The following is a 26,411-nucleotide window of genomic DNA, read 5'->3' on the forward strand; positions in this document are numbered from 1 at the left end:
GATGCCAAAATTGGCTACTATTCATGCCATTTTCAGCATCCTTTTTACTACAACAGTTGATCTTCATGGTCCTGTTACTCGAACTGACTTTTACCAGGCGCTCAGTGGGCGATTAGCATTGATCGATAGTTCTGGAGAGACTATAAGCACAACCCTCCCCTCCTGGTAAGTAGTCACCCATATTTCCCAATCTTAGAAGTATAAAGGGCCGAATAAAGCAGATGTATAGACGACTGGCCCCTAACCGACGGCTTGAATATGCTCAAGCCTCTCTAGAGAATCTCTATAGGAGGACTTCCGAGGTAAGCTTTGATGATGGATCCATACATTGATTCTCATTACATATAAAGCACATGTATAATAAAGGAGCGATGGTCTTCCAATGCTTTTCATATCTTCTCTCTCAGTGGATGTTGGATGTGGATAGGTAGCTGTTCTACCCAACTTGCGGACAGCGGACAGTGTGCTGCCTTGCTGCCTCATGTATCAGGCTTAAAATACTCTTAGGTAATCACCGATTTGGAGCTCCTGGACAAACAATGCAAACAACTCTATCGCAAAGAAAAAAAATAATTTATCGCAATCTTCGATCTGGGTTTTGAATCAAGACAGTTCGATAGTCTCGAACTTTTGATTGAACTCAACTCAATTGCATACCTTTTAAGGGTATTCTTTGTATACCTTCACCGAGATCAACGACCACCTCTACCTTGATATCAAAGCATCTCAATCGCTAGTCTTCTCATTCCTTGAGATAAAACCGTACCAATGGACGGCCAAAAAACTCCCTTCGTGAGGGAGCTCGGTTCGAGTGGTATGGATATTCTTTTTCCCAATTGGAAAACTACAACGCTAATCGATCCCTCTAGACCGAAAAGTCCGCGACAAGGCTCTCGAGTCTTTAACCAAATTCGTGCAGTCTCGCACCGATCTGACCCTCGTTGATCTTCTCAAACTGTGGAAGGGCCTGTTCTACTGTATGCACTACCACTATATCCGCCGAACACAAAGCGCAACAAAACTAACCTTCCCCCAGGCTTCTACCACTCCGACCGACCCCTCACACAACAAGCCCTCGCCCGCGCACTCTCCTACTCTCTCGTCCCCTCTCTCCCTCAAGCAACTCTCCACCGCTTCCTGCGCGCCTTCTGGATCACCATCGGCCGGGACTACCACTCACTAGACCGCATCCGACTGGACAAGTACCTGATGCTGATCCGTTGCTACGTCGGCGTGGCATTCGAAGTTCTCTTGAAGAACAAGACCTCAACAAAGGACACAGACGGGAAGAAGCGCAAGCGCGAAGACGCAGCCAAGAAGGGCCGCGGCAAGAAGCAGAAGAAGCAGGCTGAGGCTGAGGCCGTTGAAGACGAGGAGGAGAAGGATAGTGCCGAAGACGCTGAAGCTAAATTCCCCGATCTTGCGGCATATATCTCCATTATCGAGGAGGGTCCTTTGTGTCCGCTGAACTATGATGAGGATCAGGCTCCGGATGAGGGAGACCCAAATTACGTGCCTATGCCGCATGGTCCTGACGGCCTGCGTTACCATCTTATTGACATCTGGGTTGATGAGTTGGAGAAGGTTCTGGAGTTTGAGGAGGTGGCTGGTGATGAGGATGAGGAGACCCCTAAGCGGAAGATCAAGGGTGATGTGCCCATTGAGCTTATTCTGAGACCGCTGGAGAAGCTCCGCGCCGAGAGTGCTTACAAGCCTGTTCGGACGAGGGCGGCCGAGGCCTTGGAGGATGACCGGTTGTTCGAGTGGGGTGTTCGGACAAGAAAGTCTGAGGAGGACGATGACAGTGAGGAGGAATGGGGTGGCTTCGAATGAATATTCTAGTTATAGTATGTGAACAGGAATTGTATAAACAGACTGAATTCATTGCACAGCGTGCTAGCGATTATCTCCATCAGTCAGTCACAGGTTCTATAAAGAAGCTGGTGCTAGACATACAGGTGTAAAGGGCTACAAAATGTATTCACAGGTCTCCTGTTTCCTTTGGGTTTACTGTACAGCCTGATCACAGAATATCAAATGTCTAGTGCGATTTATAGACAAAGCACCAATTATTCTTTCGCGTTAGGGTATCATGGGTGGATGCAAAGACCCAGCAAGCAGTGGATATATAGAAAGCGGACTTTCAACAATGATAGGACGGACGGTAGCCAATGGCGACTTTCATCCAAGAGGCGGATTGGAAGCACGATTTAGCGGGGACCTGCCGCCTCATAGAAACGGCCCGATTTGGTGAGTATCGTGCCCAGTCCCTGGTGGACCTCGGCTTGGAACGCTTCGAAAGGAATTCGTTCACCATCAATACTGATGTAGCCCTCCTTCTGGTGGGGAACTAGACGAAACGCAGACGCTTTGCGGAGATTGAGGTCTGGCATGTCGAAAAAGCGACCACTGGGGATTTCGTTCATCATAGTAATCGCTGTACCACGACTGACTGTTCCGTCGATAGTGATCACGTCCATCAAGCCGTCGTCCGGCAATGTGGCAGGGAACATATTTGTGTCTTTCGACATGATAGCCATATTTCCCGCGTAGAAATTTCCCATGGTTTCTCCCGAAACCACCTCCCACCCCTGGGGCAGCTCGTCCGTGACTGTGCCATACTTCAGCTCTGGTAAGCCTGGGGACTCTGCAGCAATTTCGAGGCGTTTGCTGTCAGCATCCGGCTCCTCTGGGCGCGTAGACCACGCAGCGTAGTGTTCCTTGATCCCCTCCTTGTCGCCAATTTCCACCTTAATGGCTATATCACAAGGCCATATCGTCTGCCGCATCAAACGAACCAGAAAACCGTATGTAAACCGCTGAGCGCCCATCCAACGCAAGTTCTCAGTACCCAAATCACACTCGGCGACAATGCCAAAAGACTGCGAGAGGAAAGAGAGCGTGCGCGAATCTTTCTGGGAGATCGAGACTAGGTCCAGCGGGGTCCTCAGCCCCTTGACGATTGCCAGCGCCGCAATCGAGACGCTGCCAGTCCCGAAAGCATTCCACGTCAACCCATTTCCAGAGCCACATGGGAGCAGCGCAACAGCGGTTTGCGCTAGCGCTTTTCGAGCATCTGGCCGCTTGCCCAACCCGTTGAACACCTCATATGGCAAGCCGTCACCAGAGCAGCAAACAAGCGCATCGTACGCGTCGATGTCAAGATTTTCCGCAATGTTGATTGCATGACCCCCGTATTCCGTGGTCTGTACATCCACTTGACACTTCGCCGCGGCGAAAACCGGTGCCGCATATCGCTGATACAAACTCGCAGCTGTCCCCTTCCCACCAAAAGGATTGACCAATACCTTCAATCGTTTCCCTCGCAGTGCCTTAGCATATGCCCCGTCAAGTAGTTGCTGCACCCATGTCTCGGCAGCCTTTTTTTCTTTTTCGGAGATTGGGTATTGGACGGTCGTTACGGAAACATCGTCCTTGGTAGCAGGTTGTGCATATGCGATGACGAGATTAGAAGCGGTTACTTCGGCGCCGAGGATGTTGTACAGCGAAATGGCATGGTTGGTTTCTGGTTCTACGATGCGCGCACAGCTTGGTCAGATCATTTCCATCAACAGTAGCGCCCGCGATAACGCGCGATCACCAGAGGGGCCAGTGCCAACTTACTAGACTGGAGTAGTCCGCAGCAGCGACGATCTGCTTTAGCTGGGCGGTCATCTGCATGGGTGAGAATATGTCCACGCGCCGGGTGTGGAGTAGTCCATACCGAGTATGAGGAGCGAGTCTGCGCCAATGGTCAAAGCGACAGATTCGTCGACAGTCAGCGTGGTGTCGTGCGGATCCTGCGAAGAGTCGTCTGGGGAGGACATTTTGGATAATGATGGGAGATTCAGGGCATTATAGATATGTAAAGAGGAATAGATGAATCTAGGAGGAAGTTAATGATAGAACAATGAATGTGCCCATATGCAGCCGCGGAGTTCCGATGGGCCCAGGCGTGTGGTCCCTGCATCTTAAAATATGACAACCCTTGAACATATAAATAACATATACAACATATATTTCCTAAGAATACTAAGAAATTTATGTATATAGATAGATCATAGCTGTTTAGAGGCTACTATAACACCCTGGAAATATCAAAGACATTGTTCTCTATCCACTACTCCTGATGAGACATTCATCTCATCTACACAATAAAGAGACATATAAGTAAACAAATTCGTCTCGAATGAACAGAACAGAAAGATAAGAAGGGGGAAAAGGATAAAAAAGCATGATATAGACCGCAAACCGCTGGAAAAACATTGACTTATGCAGTCGCTGCCTTGAGACCCTTCAGAGAGCCCAAGCTCAGTGCCAGACCCTGGGAGCGACTTCTTATCCGCACAAATCCTGTAATCGGCCCATCGTCTCCCTCCTTTTCGATGCTCAGGTTTGCTAGTGCATCCTCGCCTAGTTGAATAGTCAGTTATCATATCAAGTAGAAAGGGGTGGATTATCAGAGGGTTGAAAACATACCGAACACACTGCGCGCATATAGGTTCGCGCTCAGGAAGCGGCAATCTCCCTTGAGCGAAGCATCGGGCGTCAAGCAGGCCATATTGGTGCTCTCCATCAGCTGCTTGAGGAAGTCACGCAGAGTTTTGGCCTTGGAATTGATGTTGACCTTGTTCTCCCACTCGAACTCAGTCCACATGGTACGGAACTGAGTCTCGGTGCAGTGAGCAGGTTGGATATAGTCCATGATGTCGGCATGGATGTCGTTGAGAATGACCACATGGGTCTCGGTAGAGCTGGCGCCGTCATAGACAATGTTACCAAAGATAACACCGGTGTCGGTTGACGAAACCTTGACCGTAGCCTGGACATTCAAGAAGTCGCGTGGGCCGAGGTTGTTGGTGGATGGCCGCTCAACGACCTTGAGGTCACCGAGAGTTGCAAACTCCACGCACAGGTTTTGCAGAGTTTCCGTTGTTTGGTTAACCAACAGGACGTCAAGAACAATATCGAACTGGTGAACGGTGACATAGGCTTCAGCATAAACGGAGTCGGAGAAACCAGTCAATTGCACCACCCGGCTGAGCTTCGAAGAAACATCCTCCACGGTAGAATCGCCACCGGTTGCCTTGGCAAGATCCATTTCGATCTCCTCTCCGCCCTCGACGGCATTCTTCTTGGTGAATTGGCGAATGGGGATAGCATCGTCAACCTGGACGGCACTCTTGGCCTTCTCCACTGCCTCCTTGGCAGCCCTCTTCTTATCCTCGACCTGGACCATGGCACGGAACGCCTTTCGGGTGTCCTCCAAGAAAGTTGCTTCGAGCTCCTTCTTCTCGGAGAATTCGGCCAGGGATCGCACACAGGTCAAGATACGATCCACAGAATCCTCATCAATAGGAGCCTTAACAAAGTGGGATTGGCCAACGCGCATGATGGAAATCATGATAAGCATGGCCTCGGCACGCAGAGCGTTGGTGCGAGCAGTATCCTGAGACACCTCGGAATGACGCATCACCAACTTGGTCAAAGTCGAAGAGAGCACCGTTGCGAGGTAGTAGTCGCCGTCCAAAATAAGCTGGCGGAGAGGAGGCTTTTGTGCGGCCTTGACAGCCTCGAGACGAGCAGCTGCCGCCGATTGGCTAGTGAGAGCGCTTTCCGTGGCGTAGGTGCCATCTGCAAGCACCTTTCGGGATCCCGTGGGTGCGGCCTTGGATTGGCCATTGGCCTGCTCCATCAGCAGGGCATTGTCATCCGGAACCTCATCCAGGAGTCGTTGTTCGGATGCCAAAATTGGGATTTCACCAAGGCTGGCTCTGATTGTCTTCCAAGCATCCCGAATATCCTTCTCCTCCAGGGAGTATTCACCAACAACCCAGAGAACTCCGCGGTAGACCTTTCCAGCGCGGACTTCACTCAAAGTTGAAACTAGGCGGGCAACGATTGACCCACGCAGGTCAGGGAACTTCTCCACGACCTCTTTGACGAACGAAATCACATCGACGGCGGAGTTATTATTGAAGTCGGCAATAAAGTCCATCAGGAGATCAACCACGCTGGCAGCAATTTCGGAGAACTTGATCGCACAGGAGTGTATTGACTGTACCAAGATCTGGCGATACTCGCTATTCTGTGGGGGTCGTTAGTACTGCCGGATTGTGCAAAATGACTGTACAACCTACCTGTTCATATTGTTCGTCGACGGTCTTGGCAAGTTCTTTCTTGAGCAACATGATGATTTCTTCCACATTCTTGCTCGAGACCATCTCCATGGCAAGGTTGAGGGCCTTTCTCCGGACATCAATGTCAGGGCTGCTGAGAACCCGCAGGGCCTCCATGGTCAGGTCGTCCAAGACACCCTCATTGCGAATTCTGAGCTGGTTCACACGTTCCAAACAAATGAGCTTGACGTTGTTGTCAGCCTCCCGGATGGCGAGCTCAATCAGCTTGCTCGCAGCGGCTTTGACGGCAACAGGGTTGCTTGTGAGGGCGGTAAGAGACGTTGCGGCTTCGTAAACAACGGTGCTAGTGGAGGCGTCGAGGAGCTCGAGCATGAGTTTCAGGTATCGCGACTATTGTACGTTAGTGACCCCGATATTATTACTTTGAACGCTGTAAGCCTACCTTGTTCTGAGTGTTCTGTACTGCATCCTTCCGGAGGAACTCCAACTCGGCTAGCTGGAGCAGCTCGTCTGTGTTGGGAATTGTGTCAAACGTGGTGCGCAGATACTCGAGCGCCTTCTGGTGGCTAATGGACATGAGTGCCGCAAAGGCATTGCGCTTGCAGGTGCTGTCGGTCTCCGATTCGAGGAACAACTGAAGCAACTCCGGCGCGTCGGGAATGAGGGACTCGGAGTGCTGGAAAATAGAAGATACAGCCCATACGGCATTCTTGCGGACATAGGCGTGACGATGTTGCAGACACAAACGTGCGGAGGAGAGGAGGGGCTCAATGAGCTCTGGTTCGCGGAGTTTGGAGAGGAATCGGAGAGTATTGCCTCGAATGTATTCGTTGGGATGTTGAAGATCATTGCGAATGCCGTTACTGCGAAAGAAATACTTGTCAGGCACAAAAGACCATATAGCAATGGCCAGGGGCATCCTTACCAGACCAGGATCATCTCTTGCTTGAGCTTGCCAGTAGAATCGTGTTTGGGGCAGATTTCATAGAAGAAATAGAGCAACTTCTTCAATGACTTGCTTTTCGACGGCATCACAAAGCGAATGATGTGCATGAGGATTTGCGGCATAGGATCTCCATTCAGCATGATGGTGACAATTGTCCGCATTGTTTCCAACTTGGTCTCATCGTTGCCTTTCTCCAGCTGCAGTTTCAGCTCTTGCACAGTCGGCTGGTCGGCAGTATTGTCCACATGGAGCAAACTGTAGGTATTTTCGAGAAACGACGCCATGGTGGTGGATTGGGGGGAATCGGAACGAAAGAGAGCTGCAAGTTGTCAGTTCCGGGGTTGTTTTGGGGACACATCAGCATGTAGGAATCAACACATACAGTAGGGGTAATTCTCCCGGGAATAGGAGGTTGCGCCAGATATCAAGAACAAGCAATTAGTGTAAAGCAACACCCCTCGCCAGCCTAGAAATCATTAGATGTTATATGAAGCGCAATGGGGAGGGACCATCAACTTGTCCCTTAATCTGGCCCCCCGGCGCCGTCTGTGTGGATGACTAAGCCACAGCGCGCCGCTTTTCAACTGCCACTTCGACGTCGATTGCTACTCTCCCCATTCACTTCCGATCCCTACGATTGAGTTTCCCCAGGATGTCGAATGAGAATTTCTACCTCCGATACTAGTAAGAATGATATGAGTGAGCCCGGGTTTCCTCAGCTGCTGACGGTCCTCACAGCTCAGGTCATTCTGGGCGGTTTGGACATGAGTTCCTAGGTAAGTCTACGCGCGGGCCATGATTACTTTATTCTACTCAGTCGCTAACTTGCATGCAGAGTTTGATCTCCGTACCATTTCCGAAGGTAGCAGCGCCGCCGTACGATATGCAAACAACTCGAACTACCGCAATGACTCCCTCATCCGCAAAGAAAGTGAGCAGGAACATACATACCAAAAAAAGAGAAGCGAACACAAACTGATAGAGTAATAGTGTGCGTGAGCGATGCGATGGTCGAAGAAGTGAAGCGCATTATCAAGGATAGCGAGATCCTCAAGTATGCACTCACATGATCTCACAGGAAGAACACGCGCGCTGACCCCTTCTAGGGAGGATGACTCCAAGTGGCCCCAGAAGAACAAGGACGGACGCCAAGAGCTGGAGATTCGTATTGGAAATGAGCACATCTCCTTCGAGGTAATTGACCGAGCTAGCTTATGGAAGCGGCCATCAGCTAACACTGAATTGTATAGACCGCCAAGATCGGCTCACTAGTCGATGTGACCGAATCCGACGACCCCGAAGGACTTCGAGTCTTTTACTATCTTGTGCAGGATCTGAAAGCTCTTGTATTCTCGCTGATCTCTCTTCACTTTAAGGTATTGTCAATCTTGCCCCTATGCTTCGAACATCGTTTGACCATCCTCTGCTTTACAGATCAAGCCCATCTAGTTATCGAGCGCATAAAAGAAATTGAAGAATTATTGGGGTTTTGATTTGATGATACTCGTCAGGCGTTCATTGAGGGTTTCTTGGGATGTGAACCCAATTATAGCGCAAAAACAATGAAATTGATACCCCTCAGGCCTCAGGCATGTTTACCTTCGATCTTTTCTGGACAATTTATGTCTTGTGTGTTTGTAGCTGCTTGGGCTAGTATGAATATTCCAAAGCAAGATGCTCAAAAACGTGGCAGAAGATACTTAAGAATATTTATTCGAGCCTTAGGTCCTAGTATCTCCAATGAGAGATGAGGAGTTCATCGAATCTATTCCTACCGCAGGTGATATTTCTCGCTTTATCTATCCAATTCACTGCAATGACAATTCGGCACTAATTCTCCAAGTCTGGGACAAGTTCCTTGAGGCCTTACACTTACTTGTACACGCCCTGCGAGCCCTCCCAATTATATGTGATTAAGGACTTTCAATTCTGCTGCCAGATCATCTCAGTAATAACCCCCGGGGGCACCGGGATATTGTTGAGTTCGTATTTGATATCCACATCAGCGATGTCGGGAGGTATATATTGGGACTGGGGCTTCACCGGGGCATCCAGTTGGGCTTGTATAAGGGAACATTGAAGTTACTTAGGCATGATTATATCAATAACCACGCTCTCCTCCAACTCGTCCTGGACTGTCCAAGGCTGCCCAAGAATGCCCAACCTGTCCTGATTTGGACCAAATATTGGGCATGCCATTGATCCGTATAATGTACGACATTGTATATATGCCTAGGTACCTATTTAGGTATAGACGAAACCTTGGCGTTAACTTGTTGTGGCCTGAGGCATCAACATTACATAACCGATATTGAAGGTGGCGCCGCGCCAGGCGCAGAAACAGCTGACCCACCTGGTCTGTCCCCGCATTGCTCGTTCCTCAAGGCCTTAAAAGACTTAGTTCGCTGATCTCGAATGATTCATCCCCCTTGCTCTCTTTTTCTCTTTTTATTTTGCTTTGGAGTGTTTTACTTCGATTCAATGTCCCCTCTCTTTCCCTAATTTGCAATGCCAACTCCGAGTAACAACTCGATCGCCGCAGCGATCGCCGCCCGCACGACATGTCCACCGGAGCCTGAGAGGATCTCGGCTTGGCGAGACTCTCCCGATACTGTATCAAACAGCGATCCTCTCGATGCTCTCTCGCCCGAGATTCCAATTGCGCCCTCTATGCTGAGTCGATCCGATGATAGTAGCACCCCCGAACCGATGAAGTCGGAAGGAAAGCCGACGGGTGTTGAGGAGGATGACCCAGTCCGGGCTACCTCCCCTGCGGAGTCAACCAGCCTTCGCAGCCAGTCACCTACAGCGCCCCCGGGATCGTCGCTTCTCAACTGGGAATTCTCTAACGTTCGTGTAAGTATCGACCCTACCGATGGATTATGCCACCTTCTGACCATCGTCATAGCTTCTGCCGAACCACACCTCGTTTCTTCGCTCAGGCAGCAAGTTCGCAGGAACTCAGCAATCAGACCGCCAGGTTTACAATGTCGATGTCGAGATCAAGCATGTGGATATGGCTGAGTCCTATCTCTGTGGCTACCTTAGAATCCAAGGTATGTGATTCGTGGGCATCGGGGACGTGCATTAGCCTAGCTCAACTAATGTTTGTTCTTCACAGGCCTCACAGAAGATCATCCTACCTTGACTACCTTTTTTGAAGGAGAAATCATCGGCACTAAACACACTTTCCAGACTCGTAATGAGGAATGGGGCGCGTCGGAAAAGACAGACTTGCACCATTGGTCTCGGTTCCCTGCCTGGCGTCCGCTGGCTAAACAGGCTAAACGAGCGGATTTCACATACCGGAACTTCGCCCAGCGTGAACACATATTCATGAGATGGAAGGAATCTTTCCTTGTTCCCGACCATCGAGTACGGACGATCTCAGGTGCTAGCTTCGAGGGGTTCTATTACATCTGCTTCAACCAGATCGAGGGAACTGTGAGCGGCGTATACTTCCATGCGAAGAGCGAGCGGTACGTGGATGTTTTCTTTCTGAATATTCTCGATTTTTCTGACGCTAATCCAATTACAGATTTCAACAGCTTGAACTGAAACATGTCGAAGATCGTGGATGTGCACCAGCAGTCGAGTTCCGCTAACCGCTAATATCGCCGAACTTGCTTGCTGGTGCCCAAAACGATCTCATGTATGACTTCCTACGTGACCAATTGGTCTTCGTGTGTCTCATATCCCCCCTCTTGCTGTTGTGTCTGGTACTACATGGCTAAGCAGTGCTTCCTGGTCACCATTCCGAATGAGAAGCTTGGTTCTCTCAAAACTCCATTGGGTTCATTATCCCGTTTGCTATTCCTCAAATACCCTCTATGCCATCCTCTATTCCTCTCGCACTCCCCGCCCTCGCTTATGTGTTTTGATCATCATTTCGACTGCTCATGTCATTTGAGGATTTCCAAGACCATATCCCTTTCCAGGCAAAGCCTAGACCCCCACAACTCATCCTCAAATTGACCCTTATGTCTCACGATATTGCAATCTACGAAACGGCGTTTCCGTCCCCACTTCCGGCGACCTGGTTCTGGTTATCCTACACCCTCTGTTTGGAGTCCTAATCTCATCATCTTTTTCCTTCATGTTTTCTTATTCCTCACCTATCTTGTGTTAACTTAGTGTTATTATCTCCCATATCAGCTGTTGACTGACAAGCCAGTTATTGAAAATTTTCACTACGTGTTCTTGGTAATCGTATATATGTCACTGTACGTAACATATTTCCTTTGTCGGGTGGGGCTTTCCTATCTGAGCTGCCGCCGCTTTTGCTAGGGCGCTCAGAGTCAGCCCTGGAGGCTCACTGGGCGCTTAGTGATTGTGATTGAACCTTCCAAGGAATGCTCACTGATTACTCAGACTGATTAGAGGAATATATTGAGCACTTAGTCTGCGCTTAATCGACCTAATCGTTATACTTTATCGTGTTATAAAGAAAGTGCTAGCCTCTTTTACTAGGACCGACCCGTTGAAAACGTTTATTCACATCCATGGATATACTATCTTCGTCTTCGTCTTTATCTTCATCTTCGTTCCAAGGTTATAATCCCCTAATTGCTTATCGATATCACTAATCGGATGGGCGTCTACTCAGTGAGCAAAAAGCGGTAAGGACTGAGCACTAAAACGAAGATGGAACGCCAAGAAGTGGCAGTGGAAAGCAAGTACGTAGGTTCTAAGGCTCTAGGGCTATATTGATGTTCTGCTGAATAGCTCCTTTGCTGGTCCATGTACATAATAGGGCACAGCGCAGAAAGCAGCGGCCACCCCTAGGAACTGGAGTCAGTTCACAAACACCGATTGAAGACTAATTAGGAGGAACGCAAGATCCACCGTAAACCAACCATACAACGTGATCATACAGGTGCCGATCGGATGACGGAAATATTCGGGTGGCTCTTCAGTGGGAATCCCTCCTGTCGACGATCCGACTGTTTAAACACCGTCTCTGTACGTTGCAGGGGTTGAATATTATACGGTGCTAGCAGAAACTAGTGAGACGAGTAGCTTGTGGGGATCGCAGGTATATAGACACATCCATACTCAGCGAAAGCTAAATCATCCGACCCCGAGATCTAGCAATATTATAACGCAGTGAAATGCGTGGATTCAGAACAATGCATAAATTCAACTATACCGTGTATATATGTCCCAGAAATGAACCATGCAACGAGCAAAATAATAGAACAGACTTGGCCCCGATTCGTTTACGTCCGAGGGCCATAGTGAGAAAGTCCGAAATATCCTCGCGCCGAATATAGAACCCCACGCGTGAAATGAGACAAAATAAACAATGTGTTGATATGATCCAGGACATAAATGAAGAGATGAGGCAGTAACATGAAATGGCGTTATGGTATGGCTTTGGGGGTTAAAATACGTTAAAGCAAGAAAAAGAGGCGAGATGGGGTATCACATGCGATGTCAATCGAGGATGGGGGAGATCGAGCGAGCTTGGGTAGAAAAGACGCTTTTAAGTTCCATGATAATCAAGTTCAGATGCCGTCCACATAAAAAGGGCGACATAATAGAAATGGGAACCAGGAAGGGAGGAATGGCGCAAGAAAGAGGAAATCACATATATGTCGAGTTTTGACGAGAGCTTGAGTTGGAACCGCTGCTATAATCGCTACCCGGAGTAGGAGACTCTAGGACAACTTGTTGGCGAATGGAGTTGATCCATTCGTGCTGTAGGAGTTCGGCAGCAGTGGCGCGGCGAGCGGGATCGCATTCGAAACAGCGGCGCACGAAGTCGACGCCCTGGTCACTTAGTTGATCGCGAGATGGAAGCACGGGCTGTTTGCCTTGGGCGATGTTGTACATAATTGCCCACTCGTTGTCCAGGGTGGACCATGGTCGGCGCCCAGTTGCCATTTCTAGAACCACGCAGCCCAGAGACCAAATATCCACAGCGCCTTGGCGGTTGTCTAGATTTGAAGCGTCGCCACGGATGACTTCGGGTGACATGTACATCGGAGTTCCAGTGGTGGTCTTCTGGTTTTTGCGTTGGTTTGTGGGATCTTTGGCAGGTTCCTTGAAACCGGCTCCTTGAGGGTTGTCCATTGGGGCGACTGTGCGGCCTGAGCGGGCGATTATTTTGGCTGCACCGAAATCAACGTACTTGATGACACCGTTGTGATCGAGTAGGATATTCTCGGGTTTGATGTCACGGTGCACAATATGGGCTTCGTGGAGATAAGCTAGACCCTCTAGGAGTTGAAGAGCATAAACCATGATGACCGTTTCGTCCTCGATACGCCCGTGTTCTAGCAAGCTAGCGAGCGAGCCACCTGAGCAGTACTCCATGAAGATGTAAACCTTGTCACGGTGCACTTCAATGCCATGATAGGAGACAATGTTTGGATGATCGAGCACTTCAAGCACGCCCATTTCGTCTCGGATCTGCTGGGCGATTTTGGGAATGAGCTGGGGGTCTTGCAGGCGAATTTCTTTGACGGCCATCAAATAGTTGCTGTCCAAGTTGATAGCGACGTAGACAGACCCAAAGGTACCACCACCAATGAATTGGCCTTGCTGCCAACGCAGAGTAACATTGGTAGCTGATGACGATAGCACGGTGAGTGACCGATCAGCTTCATCAGATCCTTCCAGCACCTTTCCTAGAGCCTGGCGCTTCGCATCTTCCTCAATTCTCCTATCTTCAATTTCCACAACACGCGCGTACCATGTCTCGCGAACGAGTTTTGATGCTTCCTCGTCGCTGGTGATCCGACCAGCGCCAATTTGCCGGGCTCCATTGCGTTCTTCCATGCGTTTTTCGTTCTTCGCCGCAAGGGAAGATCGCGCACCCATGATATCGAAATGAGAAATGAGAAGGGACATGCACCCTGCCACTTTCAATCTGAAATCACTGAACTGTTCTTGATCCATAGAGAGAAGATGTCGGCTGGATGTGATCGCCATCGCAAACTCAAGGGCTGCCACAGCCCACTTGAAGGTTTTTCGGTCGGCAGCGTCACACTCATCACAGATGAACGCGACCCAGTCTAGAGACAACTCTACCAGCCGGGCACTGTTCATAGCACGCCTGTTAGCGTCAACATAGTTGGAGGACCGTTTGCCAAACTCTGTTGCGAATGCATAGCAGGCCTGGATCAAATCATTGTTCTCCCAGTTTCTTTCATGCAGCTGATCTTTGATGATAGCAACACTATCCATAATGGTCATGGAAAGTTTGAAAGAGATCTTCTTGATCTTGTTTAACTCGACGTTTACACGTCCAAGGTTTGCACGTTGTTCAATGACCATATCAAGCTGGATGCCTGTGAGTCGTGCGAGCTCCACACGTGCATTCTGCAGTCGTTCTTGCATGCCTCCAACAACAATACGTAGCTTGCCCAGCCGTACATCCGTCGGATGTTCCAAAAACTCCATTTGCATTTCCTTTCCGGCCCAGGCAAGAGGCTTTTCGGGCCGGATGGCTAGGACATAGGGAACATGGACATCCTGGGTTGGATCATCTTCTTTGAATGAGGTAGATAAGATACCCTGGATATCGGCGGGACGGTTCCATAATGCATGATGCGCAACCAGATAAACCCCTTTCTGCCCAACGGATGCGGTAGAGGTGACGAGGAAATGGTCGGAAATTAAAAGTGCCTCAAAGAAATCATAAGCGACATCAGTCGTGATGTTGTACTCGGTAGCATTCTCGAACAACTGACACAGAAACTTGGAGAATCGATAGAGCTTGCGCTGACGAATGCGCGTTGAATCCAAAATGCTCTTGTATCGTTTGTCCATGTCCTGTACAGTTTCCTTGGGTCTCGGGACGAGCTCACGTTCAAAATGAATCATGAGACGCTGTAGTGATCTGGCAGTGAGGGCACTGTTGTTCTTGTTAGTTTTGATACCGGTGCAAGGCACGGGAACCTTACCTAAATTGTTCGGCCACCTCAATGTCTCCACCGTCAAGCCGGCAACCAATATCATAGGAGAATCCCCATTCCTGTTCCAAAATTTCAGCCTCCTTGAAAGTGTTCTTGTTGGCATTCAGCTTCCAGTTGAGGAGCCGGAAATAGTATTTCATAGCATCCAAGACCGAGTTGTCAAAGTTCTCATCGACACACGGCGGCAAATCCCAGCCGGGTTCTGGCCTCGAGACATCGAGGTAGCGGAACTTAATATCGACCGCCACTTTCATCAGGATTTGGAATTGGGAAATCATCTGATCGATCAAAATGGGGGCTTGCTGGGCTGGGTCTTTCATGTTCTTGGCATAGGACAGACGGACTCGAATTATTTCCTGGATCAACCGAGAGGGAAAGTTGATCAATGTTAGTAGTTCTTCAATATATGGCGGCAAGTGTCGCGCGGCAAATGCTTCCGAGTTCTCGATCAGGGTACTCTTCGCTTTCTGGATGACAACGAGAATGCGAAGAAGCATGCCGTCCTTGTCCTGGAGCGTCTTCAAACCATCTTCCTTCATAATGCGATCGAGGAAGGACGAGCCATCCGAAAGATCGTCCTTAGCAGACTTGACCCTCGGTTGGCTGAAATCAAGGGCCTCGTTCCCTACCCAGCTTTGCAGCACAGCCAGCTCGGTGTTGATGAGAGCTGTAATGTTGTGCCACGCAAAGATGGCCGCGCGACTAGAGGTGAATTCCTCCGAGGCAACACGAGGATTTGCAACTTCCATTTCCTTGTGCGAAGAATAAAGAATCTCGCATCGTTCCACCTTCTCCACAATATCCTCGACTTGCTGTTTTGGCGGTTTCCCGATCTCAGTCTCGCCTTTAATCTGGAATCCGATGATATCCTCAATTATGGGACCCAAACGTGACCGTGCGTCCTCGATCAACTTTCGCTGGAGAGGGATACTCCGGCCGCACGTTCTTGCCCGAACTCCGATCCAGAGTGCATAGCTCTGGGCCGCCGACCGCTTTGATTCCGCAGATCCGATGAGTCGTTGTTTTTCTTGTTTCACTACATCTCCCTTTAAGACAGACGCTAGCATGGAATGCCACTCAAGCCGCTCCTGGTTCTTCGGATGCTTCAGTTCTTCAGTACTCGGTAGGTTGTCGTCTGGGAGGAAAAGTTGGGTATCAGGGTCGTAAGAGTCATCTTCAAACGGTACTTCAGAGGAAGGAGAAGGTTCCTCCAAGTCGCCATCACCTTCTAGCATTATGTTGGATTGTGGGTCTTTGGAATGGTGATACCAGGCTTGTGGGTTCGCTCGAATCCGTTGCACGTAGGCTTTCTCTTGGGCACGGTATTGTGCGTTTGGATCGCGTCGGTTTGTTCGTTTGGCTGATGATGATCGCTGGCGGTCTTCCTGAAGGCTGATGTATTGTGGTGGGCGCCGCTGTGGGGCATACGTATTCGACGGCGTTCGTACCGGCGCGGACGGGCGCTGAGGTCGCAATTCGGTAGCCATAGCAAGTCCATCGGGCTTGTCAATAAGAGTTGAAGCACCGATGCTGATTCCACGTGGCCGTGCGGTGGGCGTATTAGACCATGAGGTCAGACTGGGTGAAAGTGTCGGAGGGGAAGCTGTGATGGTGCTTGCAGGTGTTTGGATCTGGTCGTCCACTGTCTCTCCGAATGATGCATTGGCTCTCACGGGATACTGTGGGAATTCATCAGAAGAGCCTGAGCCATCCGAATCAGGACTAGGGATCCCCGTGTGCTGCATAGTGGTTATACCGTGCGATGGTCCGGGAGAGCACGTCTAAGTGTCAGACCAAGGTGATAGGAGGCGGATACTGTGGCGGTGCATTGTGGCTAACCGGATGGCCCATGTCCCCACCCCTTCCTGTTTGATCTACTGGGAATCTTTCCTGTTCTAATTTTCAGCCACTACGTGGCATCAATCTTGGTCGTGCATTTATATTAAGCCCAAACCTTGGTATGGAGTACACGCGTCCAACCTTGAAAGTCAGCTGCTCCATTGCACTCAATATCCGTGTGATATAGCAACCTGCTCCATCCTTGTAAAAGTTTCCATGGACATTTGCCTTTTTTTTTTATGGCTCTTGTATTCAAGATTGTAAAAAATTGCATGCAATACGTTAAGTCAAGGCTACTAAATAAGTTCTACCAGTCCTATTGACATTTTTTCTGCACTGCTGAGATTTATGCTTCAACTTGGTAAAGATATAAAACAGATTCCGATACCATTAGGGTTTGTTATTATATTCGTATATTTTCGAACATCAGTTCAGTAGATCTAGTATGTTGTATCTTTTAACTACATAGTCTCTCCTGACATATTAACGGGGGCTCAAATTGACATACGAAAAGGTAAATAGAAATTAGTCTACCTGGAGCCGTTAGTTAACAAGACAAATCAAGTTGTAAGAGATGGCAAGAGCAAATAATTTCTTTGAAACCGTTTTGTGAACATAGTGGTTGGTAGGTGAAATATTGAAAATTAAGGGCAATTCAATTAGATTAATAAAAGCAATGAAAGAAGGTACACTCCGTATGCCCCCCCAGGTAACTAAAAAGCCAATGTTCTTCTGAGAATGACTAAGTATTGCTTTATCTATTATTCCTACTTTCGAGCAGTAGTCGTGGCACCCTAGCAGACAAATTTTGACATACGAGCACAGTTCGTCATATGATTATAAGTAGTAGGGCATATACATTTGGATTGTGCTGAGACTCTACTGGAAGAGGAAAAGAGAGCATGTGATGCACTCATGTATGTGGCTATTGAGACAAGAGGTCGCTGCTTTCAAGATAAAACCATATGTGCTATGAGGCTTACCCATAAAGCTAGCGAAATGGGCATGTGACATGACTGGTCATGCTACGGAGTAGTACTTCCAACGACCAAAGAGCTAGTAACTACTCAATACATCTATTTGAAATCTTACCCCTGACTAGAGTAGCATGGCATTTAAGTACGGACTACTCCGTACTCCGTACGTACGGAGTAGATCGATGCAGGTACATCATACATAGGTAGTAGATCCAACCCCGTCGATCAGTAGATCGGTGGATTCAAGAATAATCAAGAATCCTTGACCCTTTGCTAGGGTTCTATAGGAACCTGCACAGACTAACAATCCAAGAAGCATTGAAGACGCTACATATCCACTTTCCTGGCTTGTACCAGAGACAAGTCACTCGATCTACAGAGCAAAGTATAGAGCATGTCCAGCCTGACTTATAACGTCCAGAATTACTTCATACATACATAGGAAGATCAAGTCTCTAATGTTGTTATTGAAGAGTATCAAAGTGAAAAATCCAATAGCGCAAGAGCTTTGCATATATATTTACATATTTACGATGCTCTGATGCTAAGTAAAGTTTCTTGAATTATGGGGGCGAGAGTTCGCCAAGGTCCAAATCGGGATGCCGAATCAGCCTCTAGAATTCCCACCAATGGAAGACTGGGTGCTTATCTTGACTTAACGTACTTTCTAGACCCCCTAGCTTGTATACCGCGTGGCAAAGGGTTTAGTATGTAGTTTTCCCGCCCCATGCAAGGTTCTGCATTGTACATAGTCGTGTGGAATCGGGTGTGACATACCCCGAGAATTGGGGAAACCATTAAGAGATGATGCGGAGAGAATAATATGTCAGGGGCAGAAGTATGAATGTTGAACAGGTATCCATGGATGTGTAGGTGTCTTACTATGCAAAGATACGCAAAGAACCTGCACACTATTGCGCTATAGTAATCCTTTCCATTGTTAATCTCCGAACTCTCCCACATTGTGTCATCAGAGGCCATGGATAATAGAAAAGAGTTCGACAACATTGAAACAACCCCTCACATTGTTAAATGTATACAATGTAAAAATTACTAGTATGTAGATAAGGGAAATTACATTGTGATTGGTTGGCGCAACACGAGATTGCGCCTACATGTAGATAAGAGATCAAACGTCGTTTTGGTTAACAACTTCACATTGCACCAGCAATCAATAATTATCATTGGCACTACTATATCAAGGCATCGGGACAGCTTTCCATGGATCAATCAAAGATTGAACTTAGACGTATTAAACAATTAAACAATTAAGCGACAGAAAAACCACTCGCGCGAAAAAAAATGATAAGCAAATGACTGTGATTGGCTGGTTTCAACTTCATATCTACAGCCAGTCGTTGAGCACCCGTCCAATTTCGATTCCTATTATTTCCTATTATTCTCTTCTGTCACTGAAATGACCCAATCTGTTTATCACTTTAATACTCCGTACAGTGTATGGAATAAGTTGCACTTGCATTCCCCCTGCTTATCGGGGGTCAATGCATAGGGCTTGAGATGCACACAAGGTCCTATTAGATCCTTCTCAAGGGAAAATGTACAGAGGTAGAGCAAACATTACGTAGTTACACGGCAGTTTAAACATGGGTTTAAGAGCATATACCCATAGAATGTTCGAATATGGCTGAAGTATGCAAACGCAAGGACCCGTAATTCCCCGGTCTGGGTCTCTGGAGTATATGCCATATCCGCCATGCACTCGGAAGGGCTGAAATGGGGGCGGGCTTGGCTACCTGCTATCGGTCAGATCAGATGAATCATATCAGAAATCAGAATGACCAGCTCCCACTATCGGAACTAAGATCGATGGTCTGTTAGCCTTCTAGCGTCTGACAGTGGAGCATTGTTTGGTTGTCTGGGACTGTGGCAGTTATTTAAATTACAAGGGTTCGTCCTTGCAGACAACTCCGTAGACACATCACTTCTCTCTCCTTTCACAGCCCGGTGCTTGAAAGTATTTCCTACTTCTTTCTCTCCATCGCCTATCACAAAGCTTTGGGATATCTCCTGTATCATTCCATTGCGGCTGTCCTTTCAACTGCATATCACACTTCCAATACCATTGGCCTAACCTAGGTCTTACCATGGCCGAATATCCGGTTGCCTACAATGGCACCATCGCAACTGGTGGTGACTCGCTTCATGATGACTTGAACATTTTCTACAGTGTATGTTGTATACTTTGATAATAGGGGTCAATTGAGGAGCTTGATAGCTAACAGTGTTAATAGTCTGGTGATATCGCATGGGTCGTCATGTCGACAGCCCTAGTGCTGCTCATGATTCCTGGAGTTGGGTATGTCTATGCCAATCTTTCCTTAAACACCCAAGGACTCTAGCTAATTACTTGATTATAGATTCTTCTACTCCGGTCTAGCTCGTCGAAAGTCAGCACTCTCATTGATATGGCTCTCGATCATGTCGGTCGGTGTGGTTTCATTCCAGTGGTTCTTCTGGGGTTATTCGCTGGCCTTCTCCCACTCAGCCGGCAAGTATATCGGTAACCTCGATAACTTCGGCTTCAAGGGTGTTCTGGGTGCGCCGTCTGTGGGAAGCGACAAGGTTCCCGATCTTCTGTTCGCTATCTTCCAGGGAATGTTCGCCGCTATTACGTGAGTCATTATCACCATGCATCGATCATGTAGATGAAGATCCCCTAGAAGCATCAACTAACATTTTATTCGTAATTAGTGTTGCTCTTGCCGTCGGCGCCGTTGCTGAGCGTGGCCGCATGCTCCCGTGCATTGTCTTCATGTTCATCTGGACTACTATTATCTACGACCCTATCGCCTGCTGGACATGGAACTCATCTGGTTGGGTATTCCAGCTCGGAGGTCTTGACTTCGCAGGTGGTACTCCCGTCCACATTGCCTCTGGATCTGCTGCCCTCGCCTACTCCTTGATGCTGGGCAAGCGTCGCGGCCACGGCACCCACGAGCTCAACTACCGCCCTCACAATGTAACTCACGTTGTCATCGGTACTGTGTTCCTCTGGGTCGGCTGGTTCGGATTCAACGCTGGCTCTGCTCTCGCTGCCAACCTTCGTGCCGTTATGGCTGCCGTTGTCACTAACCTTGCTGCCTCTGTTGGAGGTGTGACCTGGTGTTTGATGGACTACCGACTGGAGCGCAAGTGGTCCACTGTTGGCTTCTGCTCTGGTGTCATTGCTGGTCTTGTTGCTATTACCCCCGGCTCTGGATTCGTCACTCCCTGGGCTGCTTTCATTTTCGGTGTCGTCGGTGCTGTTGCATGCAACTATGCTACTAAGCTTAAGTTCCTCCTCGGTGTTGATGATGCTCTCGATATCTTTGCCGTGCATGGTATCGGTGGTATTGTTGGAAACCTCCTGACCGGCCTTTTCGCTGCGTAAGTGAACCTACTTCTTGACAGTATTGTCCGATCATAAACTAACTTGGATCTATAGTGATTACATTGCGCACCTGGATGGTGTCACTGAGATCGATGGCGGCTGGATCAACAAGAACTATATCCAGTTGGGATACCAGCTTGCCGACTCGGTCACTGGAATGGCATATGCCTTCTTTGGAACCTGTATCATTCTCTTCGTTATGAACCTCATTCCTGGTCTTAGCTTGCGCGCACCCGAGGAAGACGAGATTATGGGTATTGATGATGCCGAAATCGGCGAGTTTGCTGTAAGCTTTATTGTTCCTGGGTCTGCTAAAGAAACATTTTCTGACATTTTATCCTCTAGTATGATTACGTTGAGGTCACCCGTGACATTGTCAACGGCGTGGAAAGCTCGGAGACTGGCTCTAAGCGCACTGCTACGCCCGTGGGCGAGGTCATTGACACCAAGGCTTAGATCCAACTTGATCTGACAGCTGTCCTTTCTTTAATATTTAATATCCGGCAAATGCCTTTCTTTTTTTCTTTCATGTTAATTCTTCTTCTTCTTCTTTGTTGGCGATGGCAGAGTGTCTTGAATATCTACATGTATATTTGAAACTGTAGGTATCTGGGGTACTCTCTAGACCCCAATTTTCACTTCGATAGCATATTTTCAGATACCCAATTCAAATTTTATGAAACCAGTCTGGGAGAAATCCAAATTGGCAGAGCGTGGGCAAACCGTGAACGTGTACATCGTAGTACAGCACGAGCAATCTCCGAAGTGAACAGAGGCACATTGAGGAGTGTAGTATGCGAATATAAACTTGGAAGAAGCTTGATTTTGGAATTGGAGAATGCGGCGGAATGCGGATCCACTCCGAGTACGTTCCGGAATGCCGCGCCGAGAGTTCACCCCGAGAGCTCACCGCGCGGGAACGATGGCATAATCAGTCGTCCGTAGCTGTGTTCCCACACACCTGGGCAATCATCGCAACCCGTGATCTCGTCATAACATTTCCAACACGTCTCCCTTGCTTTGATTCATCTTCCAGGCCGGCGGTTGTATTCATCAAAATGGATTTTCCGACCGACGTGACGGAGTTTGATAGCGATCCGCGCATCTCGTTTTCGAGACTGGACAACAGCTTCCTACTGGAGACAAGCGATGGTCGTGAGTTCTTGTTCAACAGTATTCTGAAGAGATGGGTTGAGACGGTATGTAATAAACGTATTCGCACGCTGACGCTTTGCGATGGGCTGTCTACAATGCAGGCCGACAATCCCCAGTGCTAACCTGACTTGCGACTTTAGATCGACGAGGCGCTCATCCGCAAGCAGCAGGGGTACGGCTCGGACAACGACGAAACTGAAATCGTTCATCCGCGTGACCGTAAGAAGCGAAAGAACTCGCATGATGCGGTAAGTATTCCGGTCTTTTGTGGCAGCTTGCTGGCAATGGTAATTGACTGTCTTCTTTCGCATTTTAGACCGATGAACCCAAAGTCAAGAAGCCCCGTGTGAACACCGCTGTGTGGGTTACCAAGATCCCCCTTGACGCCGAGCTGTCTGAGATTCAAGACCTGTTTTCGAAGTATGGAATCCTCGCGGAGGAACTGGACACCGGAAAGCCACGCATTAAAATGTACACCGACGAAAATGGCAACTTCAAGGGCGAGGCTTTGGTTGTGTACTTCCGACCGGAGTCAGTCAAGCTCGCGATTGACTGTCTCGACGAGACGGACTTCCGACTGGGTCCCCACAACCCAGCTGGACCGATGCGCGTTCAGACGGCCGACTTTTCGTACAAGCGTGAAAAGGATGTGGAGCCCAAGGTTACCATGACCGCGAAAGAAAAGAAGAAGCTCAAGGAGCGCGCGGAGCGATTGAATAAGTGTGTTTGTTGATCATGGCGGCAAAGTGTTTCATGCTGACTTGACTGTTATAGGAAACTTTCCGACTGGGGTGATGATGAGGCCGAGCAGACCTTGAAGGCGATTAAGGCTGCCGAGGAGGCCACACGACATGTGATTCTGAAACATATGTTTACACTGGAAGAACTGGAGGTTAGACTCACCCTCCCTTGGACAAATATGGACACGCGGCTGACGTGTAATTACAGGAAGATCCGCTCGCCAGTATTGAGATTCAAGATGATATTCGTAGCGAGTGCTCTAAGATTGGTGATGTGGCCAAAGTCGTGGTCTGGGACGGAGAAGCTGATGGCGTTGTTACTGTTCGATTTGTGTCAACCGCCGACGCACGTCGCTGTGTCAAGGTAGGCCTTTCAGTTCGAATCAACGTGATGGCAACTGCTGACCATATTTAGATCATGAATGGGCGCTACTTCGGAGGCAATACTGTTGTTGCTTACCTCTGGGATGGAGATGAGAAGTTCAACAAGCACAATCACCGACGAGACGCAGGGGGCAAAATGGCGGACCCTCTGGATGCAGATAATGAGGAGAACGAGCGCCTTGAGCGGTATGGAGATTGGCTGGAAAGTGGTGCAAACCAGAAGAGCGACAAGAATCAGGAAACCGCCAATGACAAGACCACCAAGGAGGAGGCAGACAAAAGCCAGGAAACTGGCACGAACTAGTCCAGTCCATCTGAACAGAAAACGCCGAAACCTCATGTCAAGCGATCGAAAACGGCGAGAACAACCCACTGAAACCACATACCCAAAACGGTGGGAACTATCCACCAACTGAACGAATTTCATACGATGAGAGCCACTGAAGGGCAAGTGAGTACTTCCTAGTGAATGGAAAGCGATATCCGACTGAACGAACTCCAACTAATGAGAGCTATTTTAGGGCAAGTGAGTACTACCATGTGAATGGAAACCTGCGCCTAATGGAACGAATACCCAATATGTACGATTAGTCCAAATTTTTTCGAATTGAACAATTAAACAATATTCTTTTACGTAGTTGTAGTTGTAGTTATACAGATCTATGTAACTAGTTATAGTTAACTAACTTAGTTAGTACGTATGTAGTATATGTAGTATATCGTACCATATCACGCGCCCCAAAGAAACGTAAAATGTGGTTCGCACCTCCCCGAGTCCCGTGATGCGGCTATACCCAATCGAGCCTCCCCCCTGAAGTTCAGTTGTTGACTTGTTGATCCCACACACACCGCTCAATTGGCCTTCTTGCTTTCTCTTCTTCCCCATCCTCCCTGACTTGTCACCGGTTCTCCTTTTTTTTCGTCCATCTCTTTTCTAATCCCTTCAAAATGCGTGAGATTGTACGTTATCCCTTCCAGACGCGTCTTTTTGTTTTCATACGGCCCCTGAGCCATGACCCCACTCTCAACAGATCTTTTGCTAACATGATCTAGGTTCACCTCCAAACCGGCCAGTGTGTAAGTTCGACGTGGAACATTCTTGGAAACATTCTTGGATTCGTGGGACTAAATTGGAATTGCCTTACAGGGTAACCAAATTGGTGCCGCTTTCTGGTAAGTGCCGAGCTTTTTTTACTCGCGTTGGGTATCAATTGACAGGTTACTAACTGGTTTACAGGCAAACCATCTCTGGCGAGCACGGTCTCGATGGCGATGGACAGTAAGTTTTAACTGTGATGGGGGTTTCCGGTGGATCATACATCTGACATCTTCCTAGGTACAATGGTACCTCCGACCTCCAGCTCGAGCGTATGAACGTCTACTTCAACCATGTGAGTCCAACGACCGGAAACCGAATAATCGTGCATCATCTGATCGGATGTTTTCCCTGATAATCTAGGCCAGCGGTGACAAGTACGTTCCCCGTGCCGTTCTCGTCGATTTGGAGCCTGGTACCATGGACGCTGTCCGCTCCGGTCCCTTCGGCAAGCTTTTCCGCCCCGACAACTTCGTCTTCGGTCAGTCCGGTGCTGGTAACAACTGGGCTAAGGGTCACTACACCGAGGGTGCCGAGCTTGTTGACCAGGTTCTCGATGTCGTCCGCCGTGAGGCCGAGGGCTGTGACTGCCTCCAGGGTTTCCAGATCACCCACTCCCTGGGTGGTGGTACCGGTGCCGGTATGGGTACACTTTTGATCTCCAAGATCCGTGAGGAGTTCCCCGACCGTATGATGGCTACCTTCTCCGTCGTTCCCTCCCCCAAGGTCTCCGACACCGTTGTTGAGCCTTACAACGCCACCCTTTCCGTCCACCAGCTTGTTGAGCACTCCGACGCGACCTTCTGTATCGATAACGAGGTATGAAGCGCGTGAGGAAAAGACTGACACGAAGATTACTGACAATCCTAGGCTCTCTACGATATCTGCATGCGTACCCTCAAGCTCTCCCAGCCCTCCTACGGCGACCTGAACCACCTCGTCTCCGCCGTCATGTCCGGTGTGACCACCTCCCTCCGTTTCCCCGGTCAGCTCAACTCCGATCTCCGCAAGCTCGCCGTCAACATGGTTCCCTTCCCTCGTTTGCACTTCTTCATGGTCGGCTTCGCTCCTCTGACCAGCCGCGGCGGCCAATCTTACCGCCAGGTCAGCGTTCCTGAGTTGACCCAGCAGATGTTCGACCCCAAGAACATGATGGCTGCTTCCGACTTCCGTAACGGCCGCTACCTCACTTGCTCCGCTTTGTTCCGCGGTAAGATCTCCATGAAGGAGGTTGAGGACCAGATGCGCAACATCCAGAGCAAGAACCAGAGCTACTTCGTTGAGTGGATCCCCAACAACGTCCAGACCGCTCTGTGCTCCGTTCCCCCCCGTGGCCTCAAGATGTCTTCCACCTTCGTTGGTAACTCTACCTCCATCCAGGAGCTCTTCAAACGTGTCGGCGACCAGTTCACTGCCATGTTCCGTCGCAAGGCTTTCTTGCACTGGTACACTGGCGAGGGTATGGACGAGATGGAGTTCACTGAGGCTGAGAGCAACATGAACGATCTTGTCTCCGAGTACCAGCAGTACCAGGAGGCCTCTGTCTCCGAGGGCGAGGAGGAGTAGTAAGGATTCCCCACACCACCCGATTTTCGAATACGTCGACTAATGAATTTTCTCCCTATTTTTAGCCTCGCTGATGACATTGTTGATGAGGAGGTTTAAATAAGTCTTTGAGATTTGTTCAAAGTAATACCCTTGTCAAGCCTACATTCTCTACCATTCGGACCGGCTTGTGGGCGCAAGCCCCGAACCAATTTGTTTGAGCGCTCCTAATTTACACCCTTTTTTGTCTATTTTTCTGCTCGGCTTGGGTGATTT

The 26,411-nt window shown here is 48.8% G+C and overlaps 9 protein-coding genes across 9 annotated transcripts; 6 read left to right on the plus strand and 3 right to left on the minus strand.

Annotated features, from left to right (window-relative positions):
* Positions 1–768: 768 nt before the first annotated feature.
* On the plus strand, positions 769–1,833 carry N7455_006262 (ribosomal RNA processing 1 family protein; the record flags this gene model as incomplete). The annotated part of the gene is made up of 3 exons (XM_040959205.2): positions 769–814; positions 870–977; positions 1,037–1,833. 3 exons carry the CDS (start codon positions 769–771, stop codon positions 1,831–1,833), a joined length of 951 nt encoding a protein of 316 aa, XP_040810338.1.
* A 377-nt stretch (positions 1,834–2,210) lies between these two features.
* On the minus strand, positions 2,211–3,827 carry N7455_006263 (uncharacterized protein; the record flags this gene model as incomplete). Its single annotated transcript, XM_040959220.2, has 3 exons — positions 2,211–3,532; positions 3,625–3,675; positions 3,725–3,827. The coding sequence occupies 3 exons, from the start codon at positions 3,825–3,827 to the stop codon at positions 2,211–2,213; spliced, it is 1,476 nt and encodes a 491-aa protein (XP_040810351.2).
* Positions 3,828–4,270: 443 nt separating this feature from the next.
* Positions 4,271–7,370, minus strand: N7455_006264 (coatomer subunit beta; the record flags this gene model as incomplete). Its single annotated transcript, XM_040959217.2, has 5 exons — positions 4,271–4,413; positions 4,480–6,088; positions 6,141–6,530; positions 6,583–7,003; positions 7,066–7,370. 5 exons carry the CDS (start codon positions 7,368–7,370, stop codon positions 4,271–4,273), a joined length of 2,868 nt encoding a protein of 955 aa, XP_040810293.1.
* A 345-nt stretch (positions 7,371–7,715) lies between these two features.
* N7455_006265 (mago nashi family protein) lies at positions 7,716–8,691 on the plus strand. Its single transcript, XM_065605311.1, has 7 exons — positions 7,716–7,770; positions 7,825–7,862; positions 7,922–8,017; positions 8,077–8,140; positions 8,193–8,280; positions 8,337–8,462; positions 8,521–8,691. Exons 1-7 carry the CDS (start codon positions 7,739–7,741, stop codon positions 8,533–8,535), a joined length of 459 nt encoding a protein of 152 aa, XP_065461165.1. The 5' UTR covers positions 7,716–7,738; the 3' UTR covers positions 8,536–8,691.
* A 903-nt stretch (positions 8,692–9,594) lies between these two features.
* N7455_006266 (GID4/VID24 family protein) lies at positions 9,595–10,691 on the plus strand (the record flags this gene model as incomplete). The annotated part of the gene is made up of 4 exons (XM_040959195.2): positions 9,595–9,942; positions 9,995–10,142; positions 10,208–10,565; positions 10,625–10,691. The coding sequence occupies 4 exons, from the start codon at positions 9,595–9,597 to the stop codon at positions 10,689–10,691; spliced, it is 921 nt and encodes a 306-aa protein (XP_040810379.2).
* A 1,475-nt stretch (positions 10,692–12,166) lies between these two features.
* On the minus strand, positions 12,167–16,753 carry sskB (uncharacterized protein; the record flags this gene model as incomplete). Its single annotated transcript, XM_040959237.2, has 2 exons — positions 12,167–14,947; positions 14,997–16,753. 2 exons carry the CDS (start codon positions 16,751–16,753, stop codon positions 12,673–12,675), a joined length of 4,032 nt encoding a protein of 1,343 aa, XP_040810352.2. The 3' UTR covers positions 12,167–12,672.
* Positions 16,754–19,929: 3,176 nt separating this feature from the next.
* Positions 19,930–21,671, plus strand: N7455_006268 (ammonium permease MEP2; the record flags this gene model as incomplete). Its single annotated transcript, XM_040959274.2, has 6 exons — positions 19,930–20,013; positions 20,077–20,141; positions 20,203–20,457; positions 20,537–21,211; positions 21,270–21,501; positions 21,561–21,671. 6 exons carry the CDS (start codon positions 19,930–19,932, stop codon positions 21,669–21,671), a joined length of 1,422 nt encoding a protein of 473 aa, XP_040810318.1.
* Positions 21,672–22,248: 577 nt separating this feature from the next.
* Positions 22,249–23,798, plus strand: N7455_006269 (U2 snRNP complex subunit CUS2; the record flags this gene model as incomplete). The annotated part of the gene is made up of 6 exons (XM_040959240.2): positions 22,249–22,414; positions 22,511–22,618; positions 22,687–23,090; positions 23,145–23,262; positions 23,319–23,474; positions 23,526–23,798. Exons 1-6 carry the CDS (start codon positions 22,274–22,276, stop codon positions 23,796–23,798), a joined length of 1,200 nt encoding a protein of 399 aa, XP_040810333.2. The 5' UTR covers positions 22,249–22,273.
* A 644-nt stretch (positions 23,799–24,442) lies between these two features.
* Positions 24,443–26,255, plus strand: N7455_006270 (tubulin beta chain; the record flags this gene model as incomplete). The annotated part of the gene is made up of 8 exons (XM_040959276.2): positions 24,443–24,454; positions 24,548–24,571; positions 24,642–24,667; positions 24,732–24,773; positions 24,831–24,885; positions 24,954–25,409; positions 25,461–26,155; positions 26,222–26,255. 8 exons carry the CDS (start codon positions 24,443–24,445, stop codon positions 26,253–26,255), a joined length of 1,344 nt encoding a protein of 447 aa, XP_040810372.2.
* Positions 26,256–26,411: the final 156 nt, after the last annotated feature.

Source organism: Penicillium solitum, assembly GCF_028829755.1.
Source record: "Penicillium solitum strain IBT 25940 chromosome Unknown utg000004l_segment0_segment0, whole genome shotgun sequence".
In the NCBI taxonomy this organism is placed as follows: Eukaryota; Fungi; Ascomycota; class Eurotiomycetes; order Eurotiales; family Aspergillaceae; genus Penicillium; species Penicillium solitum.